This window comes from Astatotilapia calliptera, chromosome 2 (assembly GCF_900246225.1).
Source record: "Astatotilapia calliptera chromosome 2, fAstCal1.2, whole genome shotgun sequence".
Classification (NCBI taxonomy): domain Eukaryota; kingdom Metazoa; phylum Chordata; class Actinopteri; order Cichliformes; family Cichlidae; genus Astatotilapia; species Astatotilapia calliptera.
In genome coordinates, this window is record NC_039303.1 from 22,071,445 (window position 1) to 22,089,148 (window position 17,704).

The window sequence follows — 17,704 nt, forward strand, 5'->3', positions numbered from 1 at the left end:
AGTAGTGGAAATCGCATGCTTTAAAGACGCAAGCAGGCTTTATATTTCAATTCAAAGACAACACATGGTTGCTTTTACCTACGAAACGCTTGAGTTTTGACTCACAACCCATTTTCCCCCATTCATTTCCCTTTATTTATCCCACTCTGTCGTCAAAGAAAGCAAACTGGACACTCCGATTCGAGGAAAATTCCCAGGACTTCTTTTTATTAAGAGAATTTCAGAACATAAGAGAGGGACCGGACACCTGCATATATGTTTTTTTTCTTTTTTTTTTTTCCTTTTTTTTTGTCACAGAAGGATTCCAAATTCAATCGCTGTTAAAAAACCAAAAAAACCGAACCAAACCAGAAAAAACTAAAACAAAAAACAGTGTTTAGAAAAGCTGGCGTGACAGCGTGGATGGAGCGGGAGCTGTTTTGTTTTGTTGTTTTTTTTAGAATTTTTTTCCTCTTTTCTTTTATACACGCAGGGTCGTCTAAGGAGACGGATCGGAGGCAGTCGCCGTTCTCCGGAATGTTTCACATGTTCGTCTTCCTCTTTCTTATGGACAACACGCTAGTAGTTTTTCGTTTTGTATCTTTTTTTTCTTCTTCTTCGTCAAAACACAATTTCAATGAAAGAAAAAAAAAAAAAAAACACCATGAGACAGAAGCAGAGAAACAAAAATGGAAAAAAAAAAAAAAATGAGGAGGGGACTCACTGCACGTTTATAGAGGTCTAAAAGGAATCGCCCACACCGACATGTCTGAACCGTTGTAGTAAAAACGTGGATAAAAGGGGGGGAGAAAGGGGAGGAGGTGAGGAAGAAAAGGTCTGATTTTTGTGGAGTTAGAAGTGAAACAAACAAACAAAAAAAAACCCACAGTAATACACAACTCACAACATGGCCAATCCGGCAGGGACACGCTTTCTACACCAAAAACAAGCCTTCAACAATCATGAAATGCCATTTAAAAAAGATTTTAGTGTGTTCATTTCGCTTGCAGACACTTTGATATGACCACTGCAAATCTGCAAGGCGCTCCATAATCAGCTTTGCTTTTTTGTGCTAAAAATCTGTACGGATACTTATAAAATCATTGATAAAAATATTCCTCTGTTAACAATACGCCTTGGAGGGAAACCATGTGAGAGAGACTTAGAGGGGGGGTGGGGTGGGACTGGCTGGGGTAGTTTTTTGGGTGGAGTGGGGGGGGAAGGGGCTGTAGAAGATGGAGGAGGAGAGAGTTTGGGCAGTGGTGCTACTCGGACTTGGCCTCCTCCTTGGCCTCCTCGGGAGCTGCCTCCACCTAAGGGATGAAGCAGAAAGGCTGAAGTTAAAACTTTGTTCGTTTTTGGTGAAATCGTGAAATCACCAGGGTTGTCCAAAAAGGCCAAGGGGAGGGGCGTCCCCCTGCGCACACACCTCGTTGGTCTTGGCCTCGCCGTTCTCAGAGTGGTTTTCCTCGTTCGCCTCTGCCTCGGCGTTCTCCTTCGCCTTCTTGGTCTTCTTGTCCTCCTTCTTGTCGTTCACAGCCTTTTCTTTCTGTTCAGGTTTAGACACAAGCAGTGAGCATGCTGAGCATCTACAAACGCCCTCCCTCCACCCTCGAATACTACTTCATTTAGCCTCTCACCTTCGCCGCCTTCTTCACCTTTGGTTCCGGCTTGGGCGGGGCCGGTTTCTGGGGAAAGAAGAGGAAAGCGATGTGGAAACTGCTACGCTTGAATACAGCAGCACTACAGGAGTATCTATGATAGTTTAGAGCCTGTTTTTTCCCAGTACTTCTGAATGTTCATGAGGACTTTGGTGCATGAAAGACATCTTTAAACCCCTAAAATGTTCCTGAAAAGAAACTTCTTTCAATAAAGACACAGCGTGCCAATAATTTGCTTCATTAAGAAAAAAAACCCCCACAGTCAATACTGGGGGTCGATTATGCCAGCTATTGGCTTTTAGTTAGTATTACATGTAGATACATGTGAACACATCTTTGAGGTTGATTTTGGCTGTTTTAACTCACTGTAATGTTCATTAATCTTGCTTTAATTGTGAATTTAGGCAAATTAAAGTATATCTGAGACATTTGTAGTAATTTTAATGCACTATATAACTGTTCTCAAGTCACTGCTATGTTTTGTTATGCAAAAACAACTTGTTGAAAAGTTTTGCTTTGCTGGAAAACGCAGTTCTTGCTCCTATGCGCCCCTATGCACACTCAATTTAAATATCTGCATGTGCTACACTTTTAGCCGCTCTGCTTTGTTTGGGTTTTTTACGTGTCCATTCTCATCAGGTGATGTCGGTGAGCGTGGAAAAGTGTGTGCCATCTTACCGCCGATAACCGAGCTGATCTCCTCTGGGGCTGAAACATGACAAGAGGTTGTTGTTAATGCGAGGCTTTTATTTTGACAAGCAGGAAGCACAGACACACAGGTATTTAATCTAAAATTTTTATTTTCCCTTTTAATCTTTCACGTGCTGATTAAAATCTGAATTTAAATGGCGTGCGAGAGGTGCAGCTCGCCGTTTCCTTGCTTACCTCCTCCTTTTCTCCTGCCTCTGCTCCGTGTGCCTGAAAAACACAACACAACAGCTTTAAATGAGTGACTGGAAAAAATAAGAGCTTAGCTGCTGTTTATATCAACAGCGAACAGATGCTGTGCGACCTGGACACATATTAGGATTGGTCATAGAGGTGCTGAAAAAACTTTTCAGTTTCAGGTGAAAAGCAAAGTTCATTTCAAATACAGGTGGGTTTAAGCGATTTACAGGCCAGAAATGCCGGCTCCACGCCTGGATTCCGACGGAGACTGTGAGAGCAGAGTCATGCGGGTCTCTGAGGCCATATTTCGAGGGTCCAGGCCTTGCTTTCCCCTTCCACGCCCCCCCATCTCTTTCTCTCATTCAGTGCATGGAGCTGAGATTTGAAAGCTGGCGCGGGAGTCTCTGAGAAGGGGGAGGGACCATGTTTAGCGGGCTCACAGGCGCCACCGGGCGGCAGGGAAACGTCATCGCAGCCATTTGGGACCGCGAACAAAGAGAGAAAATATATAATTTTATCGAAACGCGACGGCGAATGTTTGTTTTCGCGGTCAAAATGCAAAGTAAAGCCACTAAGGCATTTTCTGGCGCCACTTCGGGCCGGTTTGGAGCCCGAACGGCGATAAGCGAAGCGTTTGTTCTCGGTAGGTCGGGCGACGAAGGTGGACAAGAGCTGCAAAGCATGGCTGCTGCTTGTGCTTTAACTGCATGGAGACCGAGAGAGACTTCTGACTCCCCAAAGGACAGCGGCTCGCACACGAAAAAGGCGTTTTAAAGGCCGTGTCCGAGCAGGAAAATATTCGCTCTAACACAAAAAAAATGCAGATTATATCTAGAAAACAGGCAAAAAATTACCAGCGAAAAATAACCGCTATCCGTTGCGTTATAATTAAGTAATGTCTCAGAGGGATGTCTTCACAATCGTTTTCATTGCATTAATGGCTGCTATCCGCCTCAAAGTATTTTTGCTATTTTCGTAATACGTACCTTTCTCTTGGGCATGTTGATCTCTTGGAGGGTTTCCTTACAAATACAACTAAAAACTGTTTTTTTTTTCTCTGTGGGATCAGTGCATGTGAAGACGAGTGTCTCCCTTATGCTCGGCAGTGTAGTAAACACACTGGAACAGAGAGGCGAGTGGTTGAATGGGGGGAGGGGTGCGGCTAAAGGCATGATTGATAGGCCCTCGGCCAATCGGGTGACGCCATTGGGGGCTGCAGAACACTTGGAATTTTGGAGCCGGTGATGTTGAGGGGTCTGCCGCGAATGGCTTGTTCTTGCAGAGGGAGATGGGAGGAAGCCTGCAAAGAAGGGGGAAAAGGCTCGCGTTCGAGGACATGTTTGCCTTCACACGAGTGAGCCGTGTTAGTGTGTGTGTGTGTGTGTGTGAGAGAGGGAGCCGCATGCATGGTTCATACAGGCCCCGGCGGTAGGCAACATGCCCCCAGTGCGAGCCAGGCATCCTCGCTGGCTCTTATTAAAGCACAGGCTCGCCTCTGCAGAAGTCAGCGGGGGAGATTTAACCATAGATTCACTTCGAGTTTCAGTCCAATATGGCGCCCACTCCTCCCCCTCCTCCTCTCCGACACTTTTTTTGTCAGTCGGCTTTCCTTAAATTCGTTTCAGGGGGGAAAAAGGCCTCGCGTCGACTTCTCCAGACGCCTGCAGGGGGCCCACGAAGCCCGGCTAATAATAAAGCGCCTGCTCTGAAGACGGCGCTTCCACAGGCTGTGCTGTCACACACACACTCTCCAAAAAAAAAAAAAAAAATCAAATCAGATTTTTATTTTCTATCACATTAACCTGCCTCCTCGTTCACACGTAGTGCCGGGACACCTGTAACCGTGCACACGTGCATTGTGCGCCGAACAATAGCCAGTGTCTGGCTTACAGACAAAGGGGTGAGGAGGGGTGGTGGTGATGCTGTGGAGGGGGAGGTCGATGCTGAAATATTCAGGCAGTATAACCCCGTTGCCATCTTGACAGGCCACCTCTCTGTGCGTGTACCAGTCTGAGAGTGTGTGCTTTTCAGCTCCACACACACACACAAACGGAGAGAGAGAGAGAGGCTAGAAGGGGCGGGGAGGCAGAGTGGAGGCGGGGGAGGAATGCAAAGCTCCATCCAGTGCTGAGGACCGGAGCATTTGCGCAGATCGTCTGCGCTGTCTACCAGAGACTGGTACGTTATTTCAGCCTCGGAAGTTTGTTGCTGTAGTTTTTTCTCCTTTGTGTCTCGCTGCTCAGCCGCCCACCTGCACAGTGTCTGCGAGCAGCAGAGCAAGCAGCCGACCAGCTCAGCCCGCCGGACTTTTGTGACAACAGCATCAGGGAGATAAGATGGTGATCAAAGTGTACATAGCATCGTCCTCTGGATCCACTTCGGTAAGATTCGGGGTGATTGCGTGTGGCTTGTGTGCGTACGAGGTGATTGGGGGGTGTATATGCAGCAGCCAGGCCGAACTTTTTTATTCTACTTAACTGATGTCCACCGGGCTGTCATCCTCTCACTGCGCGGGGTGGCCTGACTCATCAGTAAGCATGCAGCTCTGCCGTCCACCACACTTTGAACGCAGCTCGAGTCTCTCCTTGATTTTCTTTTAACTTCGTGCACAGAGAAAGGGGCAGGGAGGAAGTTTGAGGAGCGAGCGGGCGTCTGTCTCTCTCAGCTGCGGTTTGTCACAGTGCTTCCTGGAGTGGCAGTTTATTGGGTTTTTCAGCTGAAACTAGACTGTGAACAGGAAAGACATGCAGAAAATAAAAAAATCAATAGATGAACTTAAAACGATGTGCAGTGTCACCTGATGCCAGAGCAGGACTCTTGTTTTCCTTCAGTAGAGAGGACATTCTTTTAGCTCCAGACTTGCCAGTTTCTTCCAGAGTGCAGAGGAATGATGGTGATGCAATTCTCCAGGGCCCCCCTTTTAGACAAGCAGCTGCAGCCCTGAAGTAGGGTTTAAGACTTCTGGATCAACATAAACACGAGCATGCAGAAGCGCATTAAACATTGAGTTCTTGCACACTGTATCCTACAACTAGTCAACATCAGATGCGATGAAAACATTGCATTTAGCATCGCGCCTGGTGTCTGCAAAGTCTCAAAACTGTAAACGTGCAAATTTTATCAGGAGAAATGCTCCCAAAAAAAGAACCTTTAAAGATTCCTTTGATAAAAGTGTCCAACTTTATAGTCACTTGTTGTACCCTTGTGCTTTAGATCACCTGTAGGGCGATTTTCCTTCCGCCAGCCGTTTGTTTTCACAGCTCACATACAGGAAATAATCAAACAGAGCCTCCTTTCAGTTGGACTGCTCTGAGTGACTTTATTGCCCTGACAGTAAATGACATTTGCACAGGCTCAGCAGCAGGCTTTAGAGCACAGGAGCTTCCTGTAGAGTCAGAGTGGAGTGAGTTTAGAGCCAGCGATGCCATCAGCGTCCTGGAGTCTGTCTGGGAAAGTGCATTACCTCTCATTGATTTGTTTTTGGTTAAGTCCTCTAGAAGAGGCGTACGAGCTTTTGCACTGTTTTCATAGTCAGCAGAGCAGCAGCGTTAGAGTTCATTTTGTTTGTTCTTACCATGTTTAACTCATTCCCTTTGATTTTTATTTTAGCAGATGCACTATTGTAGATTATTAAAGCATTTACTGAATGTCTGAATTACACAATATTTAAAATCTCTCTTCGCACATTAGCATGAGCAGGCTGCTGAGCGGGAAATCGTGGCGAAAAGCCTCTGTCGCAACTAAGCTTGCTTTTTTGCGTCCGTGTCTACAAAACAGTGTCATCACATTCCTCTACCCAGCCCCATCTGATACTACATTAAGCACTCGAGTATAAATAAGAATGTGCAGAGAGGAACATCCAAAAACAGGGAGATAAGTAGGAGTATTTAAAAAAAATAATATTTCAAGTGTTTTTTGTTCCACAGAGGAAACTGAATGCAGGTCAGAGCAGCAGACTGTGTGAAGTTAGCCAGAGGGCTATATGAGGTTCAGCACTTGACAAACTACAACAGTCAGCATCATCCAGATAGATGGTTTTGTTTTCCAAGACATTAAGTTCTTCTTTGTGTTCGAGCATTGTGTTAGCTTTTGGGGCTGATTGATTTCATGTGAAAGCTGATCCGTACAAGAGTCAAAGGTCAAAAACAAAGTACTGTTATTTGATTGAGCTTCAGTATTAGTTTGTCATAGAAGAGCACAACATCAGATTTACAGTATGTGTCAATAGACAGATTCCAGTTAGAAAAGGCTACAGTATGGTAATGAAAAAAAGAACTGAGGTGAGTTATGTCAACAGTACTGTTCCTCAAAATATGATTTAGCAAAATGCCACAAACTCCAGTTGCATACGTTGCTGCCACTTGGAAAAAACAGGTTTTTTTCTGACAGAAAAAAATGGAAAAAAGGGAACAACAATAAAATTCCAGAAGAATATGATGAGGAAATACTTTATCCCCAAAATTGGGAAATTACCATGTCCCCAAAACATTAAAAAACATAGCTCTATAAAAATAAAACTATCAGAAAAGAAATAGATCTAAAAAATAGATCACTTTACACTAAAGAAATACATATAAGAAATAAATACACAATGTGAGTATTCTGGTAGGAGATGGTAAATGTATACAGTTGTAATTAGAAGTTCAGATACATCCACCATGGTCATGCATGACATGTTATTTTTTTCAGATTTCCTATATCCAAAAACATAAACTTGGTACAAAAGTTTGAAATCGTTTCAGGTTTTCTCTGATATACACAACTTGCCAAGTTTACATACAGGCGCAAGTATATACATATACACTCACCTTGATCAGGCACTTTTGGTATCAACAAGCGTCGGGCATAATTCTGGATCGATATCTGACCATTCTTCTTGGCAGAATTGGTAGAGTTCATTTAATCTAGTTGGTTTGTTTGCACAGGCCTGGCTTTTAATCATAGTCCCAAAATATTAAATAGGGTTGAGGTCGGGGCTTTGGGAAGGCCATTACAGAAGCTAATTGCTAGCATGTGTTATCCATTCCAAAACCAGTGTTTGGATCATTGTCCTGTTGGAACGCAACTCTCTGAGTAACTTTCAACACTTTATCAGTTGATTTAAAATGAAGTTAAAGAATTTGGAGGTAGTCCTCCTTCTTCATTAACAAGAGCATAATGCTAGCCTTTCAAACCTAACAATAGTGTACCAACTGTCGAGCATAATGCTACCACCACCATGCTTGACAGTTGGTACACCTTTACTCCTGCAACACACCTCTTGTCATTGTAGCCAAACAGCTCAATATTTATCCCATCTGAACATAAAACCTTTCCCCAGGAGACATTTGCATTGTGATGTTGAGTTCGTGAAGTCCCATTTTGAAGCTTTAAGATGGCATTATAGCCAAAAAGCATCTTGGTTTTTTGAAGCCACAAGTGGCCATGTTTTGGTTTTGAGTGCTAAAAGAGAAAGACACAGCTATAGACAGTATGGATGTGTCTCACAGGGAGAGACACCCATGTTTAGTGGCTACAATCGTAGACTAACTCAAGGTACAATACTACGAGGACTCAGTATTATCAGCACTACCTCCAGGAGCGACTAGTGAGTAACATTAACAGTGGAATCTGTTAACAGTGCCTGCACGCTTTTATAAAAACAGCCATATTTTGTGCCAGTGCAAGAAGCTGTGTGCAATATATTGCCAAGTGGCCGTTTGATGAACTGGTGTTTTTGGCACTTTCCCACATCGGTTTCAGTTTTTATCCCTGGAGGTTGCTGCTTGACTTTGGTCTGAGCTAGTTATACAGTATGAAGGAGGGTATCACAATGTGAGCTGACATTATTGTATTTCCACCCAGTAATGTGAAGCAGAGCATTTCAATCACTTAGATATATAATATTGTGCTTTCGTGTAAGTTCTCTAGGGATGTTTTCAATCCTGTTGCTAATGGCTCTTTAAAACATAACCCAAATTTCTGATGTTGTATTTGTATGTAAAATATCTTTTATAGAATGCCACCGGGTATCTCAACTGCGCCTGGTTTTGAGCGAGGCCAAGTTTGCCTAACAAACTAGAATCTTTTTTTCCTTAAATACACATATGCCAATGCACATATGCACCTACAACAGTATATCTAGACCATAGACCACAAGGTCGACTTAAACTGCAAATGTCTAACGAGCCAAAGGCACTGGCCAGCACCACGGCACATTTCCTCCCTCATTTCCATGCCTGAACTGCAGCCACACTGTTTTACAATTTCCTTATTGTCACAATAAATGCTCTGTGAATCTGTAATAACCTGAGATGCTGTGGACATGCAGTGTAACTCTCTATGCCCAGGACTTTCGCCCTCAGAATGTCAGCCTTATCATGCTTTTCCCTATTGTGGATTTGATGTTAAGGTTTATAGGTCAGACGTGATTTGGGCTGGTGCTACAGTTCGTTTCTATATCAGCTAATTTTGTTGCTGTTTCACCTCCAGGCAGCAGTATGGGAATTCAGCCAGAGCAACAGTGTAAGGCTCTTTTGTAACTATATTGTAATGCTGACTGAGTACAGGACTGGGTGGAGGCTACTGCTTTTGGTACTTTTCCAGTAAGCAACTGTTTTCAGCTGAAATCAGACGTGATCTAATCAAGACAAACGTTTATCCCTTATGAGCATACAGGGCAGGGGTTGATTCATGTTTCCTCTTGGTGCAAAGAGTGGTTTCTTTCCCATATTCAAATGTTGGGCTTCCGGGGAATATGAAAGGCTATTTGCCTTATCTGTGAAGAGCAACTGACGTTTTAAACATGTTTTCTTTCCTGTCTTATTGAAATTAACATGAGCTGAACCCAGCCCTTAATCAGATGGGGTATTCAATTAGTGTCCACCATATTGATCTAAGCCAGTGTTGTGGATACGGTCCATCCAATCAATTCTTGTCATTGTCTGGCAGCTGTTAATGCCAGAGTTCTGACCTTTTCTGGGATTGATCATGTCTGGATGTGGATTGTCCTGCCATAACTCTCTCACATGATGATAAGGCATGTAAACCAAAGTTCACGTGGTGCAGATTCCACCTCCTTCAACTGTATTCAACTCAGATTCTAGTCAGTCAACAATAATCATTCATGTAACGATATACAGTAAGTTCCGCTGAACTTACTACCAAAAACTAGTTGTTCTTTTAATTAATAATAAACTTAATCTGTACTTCAATCTGTAACTTTAGTACAGGCAAAAGAAAGTTTCAAAAGACTATGAAGTACTTGGAAAAAGTCAGTACACCCTTACTGGTTCCAAAGAAAATAAGATGGCAAGTAGCAGCCAGGCGATGATAACCAAATGCACTTGATTAAAGTGTGAGCACCTATAGGAAAGCAGATGTTGTGGCAGTTTTTGTGGTTTGGAAGAGTGCCACAATCTTCCCAGGAATGGACGTCCCAGTAAATTCACCCTAAGGTCAGAGTTTGCGATGCTCAAAGAAACTGCAAAAACCCAAGAGCTCTCAGTCTGCAGGCCTCAGATAGCATGTTAAACGTTAAAGTTCATTGAGTACAATTAGAAAAAGACTCAACAAGTATGGCCTGTTTGGAAGGTGTTGGCAGCAGAAAAGAACATGGGAGCATGCCTCGGGTTTGCAAAGATGCATCTGAACAAACTGCAAGACTTCTGGAACAATGTCCTTTGGACAGAGAAATCAAAGTTTAGATGTTGGCGTAAAACAAACACAGCATATCAGCACAAACACCTTGTAGCAACCGTCAACAACGGTGGTAGAAGGTTGATGATTTGGACCGGGTACCTTGCGGTCACTGAGTTCACCTTGAGCTCACAGGACTGCATAGACTATTGTGAAAACTTTCTTTTTTACATGACTGTATGTATCTTTTTAGACATACTGGTTTGTGCTTAGCATGGCAACTTTTAAGAGCAGATAGTCGGTGGGTAACAATGGTCTCGTTTAATTTTAACCAAGTAATAATTAAGAAATTTAAACTATATTAAACAAGTGTTCCTGACTTTAAAGCTCAGGCAAGCTATCCGGCAATGTCTGCTATGACTTCAAAAGCATAGTTTGATATATTTTCATATTCTAATAAATCCCTGGAGTTGTCCTACTGGAGTTGTTTATCAAGGTTTCGGACATCCTAGTATAGTAAGCTAATGTGGAATTGCCTGAGTCATTCCATGGGTGTGTCCGTCAGCGTGGGTGTGATCAAATTTAATTACTGTGCCAAGTAAGTGCTATGATGGTAGTTATCAGTGATTTGAAGTGTTTGTTTCAGGCTCCTCTCTCCTAACCCAGATGAAATCAGTGTAGGTAGTCAGCAGTAAGTAATTGTGTGCGAGTGACTCGACACAGGAGACACGGCGCTAAGTGAGTGCTGCACAGCACCTTGAGCTAAACACTGACATCAGGGTGCTATCTTTCTCACAGTGACACCGCTAACATGTTGATGTTCAGCTGGCTTAATTTGATTGTAAGCCAGACTACTTAAGTAAGTTAAGCTTACTTTGATGGTGAAGATATTTAAACAGTCTGGCCTGAAGGAAAACTGCTTACCAATTGTGCAAGACATTCAATAACTGAATGTTATTCTATGACTGAACATCCAACTGCTGGGAATGTTAAAAGGACCGCTTGATTGATTAGGAATCATTGGGTTAGTACCATGAACGCCTGGATTAGATAGAGTAACACAGCTAATGCTGATCAGCATCTATGCAAAAGAAGCAACTCTGACATTAGCGCACCCTTTTTGGTTTTTGCATTATGTTCAGCTAAATACCAGTATTAATTTGCATGCTTGGACTCGATGCAAGAGAAGCATAGTTTATGGAAATGAAACCTCACACTTGCAGGTCTCTGCTGTAAGGCACATACTGGCCTGCCTCACACTTCTTTTTGTGTTCTTCTTCTTAAGAAGAAGAAGATGATTAGATGATTATCTTCTTCTTGAGAAGAAGGAATGATATAAAAGCATTCTGAAGAAATGGATAAGAAGTAAGTGTTTGTTTATTACCACACCCAAATCCAAGGACAGCCAGTTTTCTTTCACCAGGCGCTCAATTCGGGACTCAAGACATGAGGGAGCATTTCAGAGGCCCGGAGCTGGGAGCTCCCACTGCTCAATTAGAGTTACGGTGCAGATGGCATGTGGCCAGTTTGTCCTACAAATTAATTTTGCTTGGCAGCGGTACAATGTAGCCCTGTTGGACCAATGGCCTGAGTGCACCAAAGTGAAGCAGAAAACAGACCAAAGTATGAGAAACCTTATGTTTAACTTGTCGTTGTAGCATTTTGAGATTCAAATAATCTCCTGTGATTGTGCAAAACATGCACGTTAGGAGACACAGAGTCTATTAAAAAGCCTTTGAGGTTTCTGCTCGGTTGCTTTATGTTGCATTGCTTTTCGGGGCAGGTGGATAGACAGTGAGAGCTGGTTTTAGGACTTTGCCCTTTGGAGTGAAACTGCCATGATTCAGATTGCAGCCTGGCTGATCACAGAGCACTGTCCTCCATGCCTTAGTGAAGTTTCAACAGCTATTAAATAATCCACCTGTCTCATCTGCATGCCATAAAGCTGGGAGGAACCCTCGCACAGGGGCGTCAGGTCTGGCACAAAGATGATACATCAATCCTTATTATGTGTTTTCGTGGTGAAGTTGGTTTACTTTTGGTGTGTGTGTGCCGCTAAGATTGAATGTGTGTCTCTGTGTGTGTGTGTGTGTCTCCATTCAGCAGGCCTTATTTGGCTCGTGTTTGACCAGTTACCTCCTCTCAAGTCCCAGAGGAGCTAATGTTTCCGTCTGGCCTTGTAGGGCCATCCTCCCTCTTAAACACACCCACTGAGAGCTCATTGGACCACAACTTCTCACACACGCACACACACACACACACAGAAAGACACAGAAGGAGGAAGAAAACAAAGTTAAACACTCACTTTTATGCAGACTGTAGCTTCTTCTTCATCTGTCAGCAGGATGCATTTAGGCTTCTTTGTAAAGAGATGAAACCTTGCAAGATATCACCGTGGCAACCTTGATAGACCTTTATTTCCTTGTTAGTTGTAGAGCTGCATCCCCTTAGATAAAAATGTTGCTTTGCAACAAGCCGGATAGACTATTTTAGAAGTGTGACAAATGACAAATGTGTTAATGTTTAATTTAGTGCTTTTTCCAGTGCAGCAGGATATCCTCCTGTCGAAATCAATCGCATTTGCATAAAATCCCAGACAGTGAGAAAAACAGTGCAGCCTTTGACTAATTTTGAGATGCTTTTATTTTAAACATTTCCTCTGATAATGTGGGGAATTACTGGTGTCTGCAGGCTTCTTCACTGTATGGTGTGTTTTTTGATACAGATGAAGTATAATCTGTGCCTGCTTAGCCTTTCCCATGTTCCCACTTCCTTTACTTACTAGCAGAGTGGTAACTTAGTAACAGAGAGTCAGTGATCTCTGTAGTTCTCACAGGAGAGAAAAAGTCTCCTTATTTCTAAAACAGACTCATGACAGCATGATGAACTGAGGCTCTTGTGTTTCCTCATACGGCTGAGTCATGTTTAACCGACAACTTCCCCCTCTACCATCTTTTCTCATCTACCCGCACACAGATTAAAAAGCAGCAGCAGGATGTGATGGGCTTCCTGGCGGCCAATAAGATCGAGTTCGAGGAGTGTGACATCGCAGCCAACGAGGCTAACAGGAAGTGGATGAGGGAGAATGTCCCAGAGGAATCCAGGCCTGCCACGGGGAACCCGCTCCCCCCACAGATATTTAATGAAACCAAATATTGCGGGGTAAGACACGCACGTGCACACACATGAAATTATTTGCATGCAATCATCTAAGCAGCTACTGTTGTGATAATAAAGCTCATGTCTTCAAGACCACCTGATTAAAAGTTGACCTCAAGTATACAGAGTGTACAGGCATCATTTATCCCTTTGTTTTGGGTTTATAGACCGCAGCTTCACTGTTCTTTCAGTAGCTGCTGTGCTCAGTGAAAAGGCTTTAATAAAAATACACTCCGTACACTCCCTTCCCAGCACCGCAGAGCTGCCAAACATAGTTAGCAAATAGCTGGTGAACACAGTGGGGAATCTAGCAACTTACAAGACAGCTAGTTTTTTTAAAAGTGGAAACAGAGTTTTTGGAGACTAAAGCTGATACAAAACACGTAAGGTCTCAATATGTCACTGTTCTGCTGCCCCTACGGACGGTAAATAAACAATGGACATAACCCCTGGGTCTGAAAGAATAAACTAATGCAAACTACCTTTAATTTACTTTCTAATGGGCAATAGGGGGAGCTTGTTTACTGTACTTGTCATTTGATCTATAGCCTAATAAATGCTCTCCTGCTGAGTTTATGTTCAGTTTTAAACCTGACTGCTTGCAACATCGTGGCCATTTTTGTAAATGATTTATAGTAAAACTGGTGACAAATCAGGGTGTCTTTTAAGGTATGGTTTCATTTTTAACGTAGTAAATGTGTGTATGCATGTATCAGGCAAAACTCAAGGCTGCTAACATGTTAAGTGAATCACACTGATTATCTCTTCATCATGACACCTGTTAGTGGTTGGGATGTATGAGGGAACAAGAGAACATTTTGTCCTCAAAGTTCATGTTAGAAGTAGGAAAAATGGACAAGTGAAAGGATTTGAGAGAGTTTGACAAGAACCAAATGTTGATGGTTAGACGACTGGGACAGAGCATCTCTTAAACTGCAGCTCTTGTGGGATGTTCCAGGCCAGTGATGAACCACTGACAGAGTCATGAGCGGCCAAGGATCACTGATGCATGTGGGAAGTGAAGACTGGCTTGTGTAGTCCAATCCAATCTGGCTGCCCATGCTGACTGCTGTCCACCAACAATGGGGACGTGAGCATCAGAACTGGACCATGGAGCAATGGAAGAAGGTGGCCTGGTCACATTGAAGGCCAGTTGTCTGTGTGCATCGCTTACCAGGGAAATACCTGACACTAGGATGCCCTATGGGAAGAAGGCAAGCTAGAGGAAGCAGTGCAATGCTTTAGATATTGTTCTGCAGGGTTCAGTCCTGCCATTAATTTAGATGCTACTTTGACCCGTACCACCTACCACTGTTGCAGACCATTAACGTGTTCTGCCACAAAGCAGAAATAGTTCAGGAATGGTTTGAGAAGCACAACAATGAGTTTGAGGTGTTGACTTGGCCTCCAAAGTCGAGCATCTGTGGAACGTGCTGGACAAACAAGTCTGATACATGGAGATCCCACCTCTCAACTACAGGAGTGAAAGTATCTGTTGCTAATTTGGTGCCAGATACCACAGCACACCTTCAGGGGTCTGGTGGAGTCCATGCCTCCGCGGGTCAGAGCTGTATTGGGAGCGAAAGGGGGACCAACCCAATAATAGACAGGCGGTCAGAATGTTATGCTTGATCAGGGTATATATATGTACGTATATCCTCCTTAACAAACAGGCCAATCTGAACAAAACTTTGTTGAACATCATCACTCAGACACTGATTATTAGCATCTGTATGTGTTAAAAAAAACAAACATTTATTATAGATCCAAATTCTTTTCATATTCCTCATGACCCTGCAGATGTAAGGCTATGTTCTGTTTGCGTTTATTTTTATGTTCAGTCATAATACAGAGTCCACACGTAACTTAACAGTCACCAAAATTTGTATCCTCTACAAAAATGTAATTGAGTCACCAGGTCACAGGCCTGCGATTTGCCTCACTTCTAGTGAAAAAGCATATATAGTGATTTCTTAGTCATCCACCTCTTATTTGAGAAGTCCACAAACCAATGCATGACATCAACCAGTCTATAGGAGGAGCTATATCCAGACTGACTTTAAGACTTTAAGAAGTTTTCTTGCAATGGCTGTATAAATACACTAATCGCACAATTAAAAAAACAAAACAATTGTAGGCATTAAGTCTTAAAATGTGACACATGAATTCTGCTTTCCTCTGTTTACTTCCCCATTCATTTTTTTCTATTCAGGAATCAGTTTGGCAGCTGTGCTGATCAGACATACTCTACCAAACACTACACAAACCTGATGCACTGTGTTAGCAGATGTTCGTTTACTCCCTTTGTAAACACTTGGGGCCTTTAGCATGCGTGCACTGTGGCATCATCCTGTGCTGCTAATGGGTGGCTCAAAGTGAAGGTGCACTTGCAGCATGGGCTGTATTGAATGTCACAGACAAAGACGACAGGGATGCTCGCAGCTGTAGAGCTCTTTTGAAAAATCAGTTTTGTGCCCTGGTGGAGAAAGAGGAAGAAGACAAAGGGTCAGAGAAGGAGCGAGGGATCAGGAATGTGCGAGACGGCTAAACCCTAGACGGGCTGAACGTGTTAGCTTGTTTACCCTGCGCTGCATTCTCAAAAGACAATGCCCTCCTATCACACTGACTGCCGAGGTCTGTCCTTGGACAGATAACACAACCTCAACTGTTTCTCACAGCCGCCCAGATTGTTGCCTCAGGCCGCACACGCTCAGAGGCTGTTTCAAATTATCAGCGTTCAGCTTCAGGAGAGCCGGATCTTCTGATTGATCGGCCTTAAACCTCTCTGTTTGTGTTTCTTCCTGCTTCGCAGAACTACGAGGCCTTCTTTGACGCCAGGGAGGAAAACGCCGTGTACGCATTTCTGGGTCTGACCGCTCCTCCGGGCTCTAAGGTAAGCTCACGGACACAGTAACACATGCTGGGTGACTGTCCCTCCTGAGAAGTGCATTCCTACACCCTCAGCCACATTTCCTGTAAAACAATCCTAAATATACACTCGTCTTCGCACTTTAATTTCCATAAAGAAAACACACATTACATAATACATCTGTTCATGATATCCACCACAGCAGGCCTCCTATCGGTTTTGCAGGCTCTCTCGCTCGCTGGCGCCTCCTCTCGGCCACAAAGGGGACTGCAGGGAGGTGTGCCAGTTACCATGGAGACAGAGGGGGTTTTCCTCTGAGCTGTGGCAAGGGATATATTAACCAGTATCCTCCATTTTAATATAACACACTCTGTCCCTTCCCTCTCTGTTTTTTTTCTCTCCAGGAGGCCGAGGCTCAAGCGAAGAAAGGAGCACAGCAGTAGCAGCTTCCCATCGTTCCCGTCCTGACACCTCAGGCCTAACCTACATCTGGACCCAGCCTTGCCTAGACCCGGGGGGGGGGAATAGAAGCAACACCTTGCTCAGCTTATAAATATAATGAAGGTTTCGATGTACTTTTTCTCATGACGTTTCTGTTTCATAAATCTGCGTTCAGCCGTGCCTTGCTAGCTGTAGTTGAAAGGAGGTGCTAAAGCAGACTATTAAGGGTATCTAAAACAGCTCAGCTTCCTCCCGTTAATCTCAGCCTGATAGTCCTATTGGCCCAATGACATGTCAATCAGAGCATTACCGTGAATGTGTGACTACCCGATTGGGACGACATCATCAGACCCAGTGAAATATACAAAGACAGATTCACTGTTGGCCACAAACAACATCATCCAATCTTTGACTGTAAACATGAATATTATTGTTTTTTAGAGGTTTAATCAGTAGAAGTCTTAAATTTTTCAGCCAAATTGTGTGATCCAGTAACGGTTTTCTCTTACAGTCCCACCCGCTGAGTTTATACTTACTTTCTGTCGTCTTAAAACTGTTTTATTAGCAAACCCTTTTTCTACAAGATGATATTTGCTTAACAGAAATGACAATACATGCAATTTTGGTGCTTTTTTTGTTTTGTTTTGGGGGAAGTTCTTGTTCCTATTAGAATAAATTTTTTTAACATGGTGTTGGTAAATCCCTGACTTACGTAAACTGGTACAATCGCTCCTCGGAATAAAACGGCAATGACACACAGACAAAAAGAATGACTCTTAAAACAGTCAGCCGATTTTGAAACGAGCTCTGCCTCCTCGCCCCGTGCTGTTCATTTTTTATGTACAATAAATAATTGTAAGTTGACTTGACGTGTCTGTTTTTGTTTTACTTTAGCGTGTGTCAGTCATCTCAGAAAGTATTCAGAACACGTAACTGTTTCGTAAATGTAGTTTTAAACAAATGCACTGTTTTAATCCATCTACATCCAGGAGACTGATATGTGTCGCTTCTCTAAAATTCTATTCAAAATCTCAATCTGAAGTAACTAAATAATAACAAGTATTCAGACACTTTACTGTGGCCCTTCAAA

General features: G+C 43.2%; 2 protein-coding genes across 2 annotated transcripts; one reads left to right on the forward strand and one right to left on the reverse strand.

Moving 5' to 3' along the window:
- Positions 1-947: 947 nt before the first annotated feature.
- On the reverse strand, positions 948-3,672 carry LOC113033891 (non-histone chromosomal protein HMG-14A-like). The gene is made up of 6 exons (XM_026188067.1): positions 3,515-3,672; positions 2,526-2,558; positions 2,319-2,348; positions 1,620-1,667; positions 1,409-1,528; positions 948-1,292 (listed from the first exon to the last, which is right to left on the reverse strand). Exons 1-6 carry the CDS (start codon positions 3,527-3,529, stop codon positions 1,245-1,247), a joined length of 294 nt encoding a protein of 97 aa, XP_026043852.1. The 5' UTR covers positions 3,530-3,672; the 3' UTR covers positions 948-1,244.
- Positions 3,673-4,620: 948 nt separating this feature from the next.
- sh3bgrl (SH3 domain binding glutamate-rich protein like) lies at positions 4,621-17,478 on the forward strand. Its single transcript, XM_026188080.1, has 4 exons — positions 4,621-4,909; positions 13,122-13,307; positions 16,117-16,197; positions 16,578-17,478. The coding sequence occupies exons 1-4, from the start codon at positions 4,865-4,867 to the stop codon at positions 16,614-16,616; spliced, it is 351 nt and encodes a 116-aa protein (XP_026043865.1). The 5' UTR covers positions 4,621-4,864; the 3' UTR covers positions 16,617-17,478.
- The last annotated feature ends 226 nt before the right edge of the window (positions 17,479-17,704 follow it).

Bases quoted from the DNA above. Each gene is read 5' to 3' on its own strand.
- sh3bgrl (XM_026188080.1), top strand. From the start codon at position 4,865: ATGGTGATCAAAGTGTACATAGCATCGTCCTCTGGATCCACTTCG. The intron at 13,308-16,116 runs GTAAGACACGCA...CCTGCTTCGCAG, and splicing joins ATGAAACCAAATATTGCGGG to AACTACGAGGCCTTCTTTGA. The intron at 16,198-16,577 runs GTAAGCTCACGG...TTTTCTCTCCAG, and splicing joins CCGCTCCTCCGGGCTCTAAG to GAGGCCGAGGCTCAAGCGAA.
- LOC113033891 (XM_026188067.1), bottom strand. The intron at 1,529-1,619 runs GTGAGAGGCTAA...AAACCTGAACAG, and splicing joins AGGTGAAGAAGGCGGCGAAG to AAAGAAAAGGCTGTGAACGA. The intron at 1,293-1,408 runs GTGTGTGCGCAG...TTCATCCCTTAG, and splicing joins GCGAGGCCAAGACCAACGAG to GTGGAGGCAGCTCCCGAGGA.